This window comes from Myotis brandtii, unplaced genomic scaffold, assembly GCF_000412655.1.
Source record: "Myotis brandtii unplaced genomic scaffold, ASM41265v1 scaffold896, whole genome shotgun sequence".
NCBI classification, from domain to species: Eukaryota; Metazoa; Chordata; class Mammalia; order Chiroptera; family Vespertilionidae; genus Myotis; species Myotis brandtii.
In genome coordinates this window covers 927,082-935,347 of record NW_005371677.1, presented here as the reverse complement: position 1 = coordinate 935,347, position 8,266 = coordinate 927,082, and the positions used below count along the sequence as shown (strand labels likewise).

Sequence of the window (8,266 nt, the reverse complement as noted above, 5' to 3'; positions counted from 1 at the left end):
TATCTGTTGTATTTAAATTGCACCAAGAGGATAATAACATTGAACAAAGCTTGTATTCCATGGTACATAATCAGATGATTTTGTTGTTTTAAACACCTATTAATTCTTTTGTAATTTTGTTGTATTTTTAAAGATACAATTTTTAAATAAAATTAAAAATGATCACAGTCATTTAAAATATTTTTCCACAGAAATGTGATTATAATCCATGTATGAGACAATTATTTTTAACCCAAAGATTAGGGCACTTGGCCAAGTGAAAAATATTATTTCTGAAGCAAAGTAAATGTTTGCTGAGTGAGTGTATTTTTAAAGAATTCTAAATTATTGTATGCAAAGATTATATAAGATATAAAAGTATGTAATATTATACATAAAAAGGATCATGTGATTTGCCAAAATTTGATAAATTATGTAATATTTTACACAGAAAAAGAAAGTAATGAAAAAGCACAAACTGAATTTGCACCCGATTTTTCTATTGTAGAAGTTTCTCATTGTAAAGTGTGGCCCACTTAAGCTTCCTTATTTGTTTTTCTGGAATGTTTGCACAAATCTGTCTTGTTTCATGGCACATATTGTTCTCAGAAAATGGTCATGAAGAGGACTAATACCTTGTTGCTAAGTTCGGTTTTTAAAGTGACCTGTCAGAGTCCGTGTGTGAAGTAATGGACATTAACAGCTCATTCGCCTTCTCCGTCTCCCCTAGGATCTGCGTGGCTCGGCCAGCCCGGCAGTAAATGTCCAGTTGTAACTCACTGGTGTGGCAAGTGTGTGAAGTGTTCCCAACTACGTGACTTGGAACCAAAGAGTATATTTAAGATGTGAAAGGGGGGCTTTGATTTCAAATAGCTGCTGGATATTTTGTCTCTTCCAACGCAGTTCTACCTTTCAGAATATAAAGCAGATCCTACATTTAAAAAGTTGGGGTGGAAAATATTTTAAAAGTCCTTATTCTTTTGAGGATGCCCTCCATGTGGTTCTATGTCGCTGGCTGAGGAAAGGTGTGGTTGGCTGGGATATGTCCCTGCCAGGATTTGGGCTCCATAATGCAAATGGCTGGGAAAGTGTGCCTTACATGGTTTTGATCAAATTTTAAATTCTATTAAGGCCTATCAAGGCAATTTTAAACTATCATATCTTCATCTGCCTTGTTAAAATAAAATGGCAAGTGATAAAATTTATGTAGTGGACATCACTGTTTCTAATAGATTAATGAACCTCATAAAATTACAAAGTTATGGCATAGCACTGAGTTCTATTAGTCACAGAAATTCTGTTTTAAAAGCGACATACAACCACAATCATGTGCATGTGTGTTTGTGTCTTTGTATTTTAATGTCATATTTGTCTTCAGATTGCTATTTCTTTTTTCTTTCTTTTATTAATTCGAGAAAAATGATTTTAAATATAATAATGTTACATGCAATAAACATTAATATTTCAAGAAAAAAAAGATTTTAAATATTATTTCTTTTTTGTTGTTGTTGTTAAACCTCACCCAAGGATATTTTTCCATTGATTCTTAGGGAGAGTGGAAGAGAGGGGGAAAGACAGAGAGAAACATTGATGTGAGAGAAACACATTGACTGGTTGCCTCCTGCATGAGCCCTGACCAGGGCCAGGCCAGGGAGGAGCCTGCAACCCAGGTACATGCCCTTGTACCAGAATAGAACCCAGGACCCTTTGGTCTGCAGGCCAACGCTCTATCCATTGAGCAAACCAGCCAGGGCCAGATTGCTATTTCTTAAATGGAAGTTTATAATGTAAAGATTTAAAGCAAGCTTTTAAAGCAATTGGTATTCTATCTAATAAAGAGGGAATATGCTAATTGACCCTCATGCCATCACAAAGATGGCGGTGCCCACAGCCAATAAGGAGGGCCGATAATAATTTATTTGACTACCCCCTTGTGTAATTACTGCCCTAGTCTGAATCCGGGGTGACCAGGCCGGCAGGGGAGGACAGCTAGGGGCAATCGGGCCAGTAGGGGAGCAGTTAGCTGGCAGGGGAGGGGTTAGGGGGCGATCGGGCTGGCAGGCAGAAGCGGGTAGGGGCAATCAGGCAGGCAGGCAGGCAGGTGAGTGGTTGGGAGCCAGCAGTCCCAGATTGTGAGAGGGATGTCCAGCTGTCAGGCCTAAACTGGCAGTCAGACATCCCCCAAGGGGTCCCAGATTGGAGAGGGTGCAGGCTGGGCTGAAGGACACCCCCCCCCAAGTGCAAAAATTTCGTGCACCGGGCCTCTAGTATAAATATAATGCTGACTTAACACAGAGATTGGATATTGTTTAACTATTGTACAAGGCAAGTTTTGTAATTATCCCCATTTTCCTGATGGGAAAATGGGAAAAAGAAAACTTATCTTAGACGATGGCTGAGGAAACTGTATGCACATGTGGCCTGGTACACGGAAGGACTCATTAAACACAGGGACATGGATGACACAGCGCTCATGCAAGGGGGCCGGCATCCCAATGCTGTCTGCAGGGGCAACTCCCTGTGCTTATGTCCTTTCCTGTCCATGGAAGATCATTACAACACCTCTGTAGCTTGCAGGTATTTGTGAAGGTTTGAGAGAATAAACTTAGCACAGTGCTTTCTGCTGGAACAGAGAGAGCCCCGAGTAGGTGCCTATCAGCTATCACTGGTGATTGGAAAGAGTCCTGGATTTTAGGTTCAGAATACATTGCATGTTAATGTCTATGGTAGATCAGAATGTGCTATTCCAGTTTAAGTCGTTCTTACTTTAAAAAATTATTGTATCATATGCATGTAATTTTTATAAAAGAGGAAGAAGATAGTCTGTATAGAACACCTGTGGGTGTGCCAGAAGAAGCTGGGCATTTTTGTTACATTATTCCATTAAATAATATGAAAAATAATATGCACATATACACATATATAAGGAAGAAAAGCATTCTGCATTAAAGAGAATCACACACATTAAATGCCATCTCTTGGATCTTGTGAGGAACAAGAGAGATCGCCAGTGAAGAGCAGTGAGATCTGAGTTATTCATTTGTCTAAATTCTTCATCGCTTTCCTTCTCCTAGAAAAACACTATCTGGTCATTAATTTTGCAGCCTCTATGTGTTTTTGTGAACTCGTCATTTTGATTTTCATATTATGAAATACACCATGCATGCAGACACATACACAATAGGTCTGCAGTGTAAGGAACACTCCTAAGATGAACACAGTTTTCCTCCCCGCGTAGCGCGTGCCTTACTAGCACCTCGGCAGCTCCTGAGCCCTCCATGATTGCTGTCTCCTGTTCCCCAGAGAAAACCATTAACTGGAGTTGGGGAGGGGGGAGGATAATTACCTAGCTTTTTACAGTGTAATGTTGTCACATTTTTAACTCTTTGTAATTAGAATCATACTGAACATATTCTCCAGCAGCAATGTTTTTTCCACTCGGCACTGTGTTCTGAAAGTCCCCCGCGCTGTGCCTTCATTTTCACCACTGCATGGCAGTCCCTGCAGACAGACACTGATTCCCTATGCTCTCGGCGGCCAGTGGGCAGGCAGGTCGCTTCCAGCTTGGAGTTAGCAGAGCGATGCCATCGCAGACATTCTCAGGCGTGTCTCTGAGCTCCACCATGCAGGAGGCCTTCTGGGGCATCAGCCCAGCGGCTCAGAGGCTGGGCAGCAGGCCTGTGCGTCTGCTCTTTTTCAATTTGACTCCTGAAGGCAACTCACTTCCTGGCGTGGCTTTCCCCACTCCTCTTCCACCTGCAGCTGTATGAGAATCCCTGTGGTCCTCAGCTCACCTTGGTGACATCGTCTAAAGCTTCTTCATGGCTTTAAAGCTACCTCTGTTGCCCTAGCCGGTTTGGCTCAGTGGGTAGAGTGTTGGCCTGCGGACTGAAGGGTCCCAGGTTCGATTCCGGTCAAGGGCACATGCCTGGGTTATAGGCTCGATCCCCAGAGGGGGCGTGCAGAAGGCAACTGATCAATGATTCTCTCTCATCATTGATGTTTCTATATATCTCTCTCTCCCTCTCCCTTCCTCTCTGAAATCAATAAAAATAATATTTTTTAAAAAGCTACCTCTGTTGTTGCTGACGGAGGGTTGTGCTCATCATAGCATAGCAGTAACATTTCCTTATCAGTGTTAACATGTCTATTGCTCAGTCCGTGATAAGAATCTAAAGCTACTCTGCAGTAATGGTGACATTAGGCACACTGGATTTGCCACTGTCAGTTCAAACTATGGGATGGCGATTCCAACTCAGAATAAAACCATTTGTACTATTGGGGAAGAGACCAGGCATTTGAAAACCATCAAAAAATAAATGACTGAACAAGTCCAGGTTTTCTCCATAAGCAGGTGTCACTGCATAGCCACTTAAACCAGCAATTCCTGGAAGGTTTCACTTTTCTGATTCCATCGATATGTAGCTTTAAAACGGAACGAAATGTTAAAATGCCCCAGCTTTGCTCAATCCACATTCTGCTCCGAAGCAAAGCATCGGGCTCACTGAAGCTCCGTTTGGTAAGAAACCCGCACCCCATGCATGGGCTGCAAGGCTAGAAGGGCCCTCGCTGATTGGAGGCGTGTGCAGTGAATCTTCCGTTAGGTGGAATGTGAACCACAAGGCAGCATGCGATCACTGTACCCACAAAGGACTCTGTTGAAATGCGTGACACTCGGTGACAAAGGAATGAAGTCATTGTGAAACCATAAAGGGTTTTCTAAATCTCTCTCATCCTGTCACACACTTAGTAGTCACTGTGTTATTTTCTTTCTGGCTGCTGGGGATGAGTCACATCTTCCCAGCAGAAACATAACTACAATTTGGCCTGAAATTGCGCCAGTTCGCGAGAGGCAGGGAATGGCATAAATATGTGAAGTGAAAGTTTACAATGACACAACATAATAGAGTAGACATTACCTCTTGGAACTAAAGTGAACCCTTAAAAGACTGAACCATTAAAAAAAATAGCAGCATAAGCAATATTTTAGTATACAAGAGACAAAGGCACCATTTCTAGAACACTTGTAAATCGTGTAGTAAATTTTCAGAAATAGGGAAAATAGGTTTGATTCTTCAAACTAGTCAGCTCTCTGACCACACTCATTGTCATCACATCTAAAAATGCTATAACGTGTGACCCTGAGGAGGGCTCCACCCACCCACAAAGCCCCCCAGGTGACAAATAATCACAACAACACAACAAAAAGAGAATAAAGGTTACCTTCTGTGGGTGACAAAAACATTATTTACATGGCCCAGCCCATTGCAGCCTGGCAGGGGACAGTGTGGAAGTTCTTGTTTGTTCAGTTTCCAGGAGAGGGGGGCCCCATGGAGAGGATTCTCCTTCTGTCTCTTGGCAGCCAGGGGACAGCCAGAAGCTGTGCGATGGGATGTGTATTTACCTGATATGTGACCTTGGCCGTCACACCCTATCACAGGACATCTAGAGGGACACAGCAGAGATGTTACCAGCTGGGAGAGAATGGACAACTCACATGACATGCAGTAACTGAGTGAACAAGAAGGTAGTGGCGGTTCCACACTATCCAGAAGGCAAATGGTGAGATTATAGACTTTAAAAGATGCCAATACAACTAGCAAAATAGTGTGGTTCTGGCAGTACTAACGGCCCGTGGGCTCTGGGCTAAGCAATTTTCACGCGTTACCTCCTGTCATCTTCACTGCAAATCTAATGGGCAGAGAGTGCTATTATCCCATTTTACAGGTGGGAAAAATGAGGCTTCGGAAACTTGTCATCCATTTTACAAGAAGTGGAGTCCAGTTCAGACCCACACTTTTTAGCCCTAACCAACCAGGTGAGCCCTGTTGCCAGCAAAGACCACGGGTGCAAAATGTTAGCTACCTTGTCCTACATTACATAGCACATTGCTCATAGAACAGGAATTTTGGTGTCCAAATACCTAAATATTATACTTAGAAATGCTGTAGAGCAAGCAATTTAAAATTCTACATCTAGCCCAGCCGGTGTGGCTCAGTGGTTGAGCATCAACCTATGAACCGGGAGGTCATGGTTCGATTCCCGGTCAGGGCACATTCCCTGGGTTATGGGCTTGATCCACAGTGTGGGGCATGTAGAAGGCAGCCAATCAATGATTCTCTCTCATCATTGATGTTTCTATCTCTCTCTCTCCCTCTCCCTTCCTCTCTGAAATCAATTTAAAAAATTTTTTTAATTCCTACATCTATATTTTTTATATGTCATCCTAGCCTTGGTAGCATATGTCTCAAATGGGGGACTTTAATTTAGGTAAAAGTTTGCATTAAGCAAAATTAAAGCTGGGGGGGAGGGGGGATTGCTGCCGATTTGCTGTTCTGTAGCGCTTGCAGAATGCTGCTTTCCTTTAAACAACTGGAAGAAGTACGGTCCCCTCCTTCTAACTTTATAGTATCATCATCTGTGGAAACCCAGCTATGAATGGAAAATGTTTCTCAAACATCCGAACACTGACAGCTGCCTCAAGGATCCCAGTGCGTGAGATGCAATCAGCGCCCACTGGCACCACAACGAAGGTCCCGCCCATTGGACCCACAAGCTACTTCTGGCCCTGCTGCTGCTGCTGCCTCGGCTGTCGCACTTACTTGAGTTCAGGGTCTTCTTTCTCTTCCTTCGTAGCAGTCATTTTGACACCACCTTTCCTGGCACGAGGGCAGCCGGACAAACTAAAATATGGACCCAACAGAGAACAAAACCAGACCATGTCAGCTCCATGGCCACCGCTGCTGACACTGATTTCATTTCTCAGAAATGGGTCAATCCTACCTTCTGTGGGAAGCATAGTTTCCAGTCACGTGCCCCGAACCATCACAACCTGGGGTTGGACACCTGGAAAAGACAGGAACAGAGCACTGGCCATGTGGCTGTGGTGGAGGGAGGGGGATCATGACATATGCAAATAGAACTCAACAGAAGGAGCTGCTTTTGGTGGGGCCCGTGTTGCTTAAATAAAATTGGTTTTTGGCTAAGAATCCATTTAAAAAATTTGTTAAGCTATGTGACTCCTGTGTTAGGCTTGATTCACTGTATTAGTTATCCTACATTCTTTTTTTTCTTTTCTTTTCTTAAAAACTTGTTTGGGAAGGAACCTAAAATTTGACCCACAACTTAATGCTGGGCTTCTGTCTACATCATGCAAAGTTCTTATCTTTCACTTAAGAAAAACAGTTTTCCAAATTGTTTCAGAGCATAATTTATTTTCTGCGATACGCTCCACTACCACAATAATCCAAGGAGTTCAGGTGAACAACAGTGTTCTATGCGAATTCCAGAGACGTGGCACGTTAATATGGTTGCCAAAGGAGCAAAGTCATTTGCACCTGGTCAGTTCCGCTCATGGTCCAACTTAAATGGCTTTTGGAAAATCTACCAATAACTATTATTGACAGTCAACCATTAAATTTGGAATGAGGAGGGTGAAAGAGGAGGAAAAACCCAATTCTGCTTGGAAGGCTAATTAGAATTAGGTTTCAAAATACACTTGAATACAGTTTATACTGCTTCTCTCCCTTTTGCCTTTTTAAAAATCCCAAATACTAATGGATACACACCGACTGATGTAAAATACTTGATTTTTTAAAATTTTCTTGAAGAAATTATCTTTATTATTTCGGTTATGTGCTCACAATGGTTCAGATTTCTACCCAAACACAAGTTTGAGAAAAATAATAACCAAAAGGAAACTGTGAATACCTCCCCTTTTCTTAAGCTTGAACCCACTGAACTTTCATGAAAATGTTTTTATATTCAATCCTGAGGCAGAAAATGGGAGTAAATGCTTTTTCCAAATGAAATATAAAATCAGCATCCATCTCTTTAAGCCAACCAGAGAAACCTGCATTGAGTCTTTTATTTTTTACTTATTTTTTAAAATTAAATTTATTGGGATGACCTTGATTAATAAAATTATATTGGTTTCAAGTGTACAATTCTATAATGCATCATCTGTATATTGCATTGTGTGTTTACCACCCAAAGTCAAATCTCCTCCCATCTACACTAATAAAAGAGAAACATGGTAATTGGCGTACGACCGCTACCCTTTTCATTGGCTAATCATTGAGTATATGCAAATCAACTGTCAGCCAAGATGGCGGCCGGCAGCCAGGCAGCTGGAAGCGAACATGAGGCTTGCTTGCTGCAATGAAGGAGGACTCCAACTTCCCCGCCTGCGCTGCCGGCCCCTGAGCTGGCAGTTTGAAACTTTGTAACAAATATAGAAGCTAAACAAAACCCCTGGGATCTCAGAGCTGAAGTTATACATTGTTTC

The 8,266-nt window shown here is 42.2% G+C and overlaps 1 protein-coding gene across 13 annotated transcripts in view; it reads right to left on the bottom strand.

The window, feature by feature from the left end:
• ST18 (suppression of tumorigenicity 18, zinc finger) overlaps positions 1–8,266 on the bottom strand; it is a 260,995-nt gene that overhangs the window by 8,390 nt on the left and 244,339 nt on the right. For 11 of the 13 annotated variants that reach the window (XM_014532477.1, XM_014532476.1, XM_014532473.1 and 8 more), the window contains 3 exons: positions 6,763–6,825; positions 6,582–6,662; positions 5,203–5,424 (listed from right to left, as the gene is read on the bottom strand). In XM_014532477.1, coding sequence (XP_014387963.1) covers positions 5,203–5,424; positions 6,582–6,662; positions 6,763–6,825 — 366 coding nt within the window. Of the gene's footprint in view, positions 1–5,198; positions 5,425–6,581; positions 6,663–6,762; positions 6,826–8,266 lie in introns of those variants that run through there. The other 2 variants (XM_014532485.1, XM_014532484.1) reach the window with 2 other exon arrangements.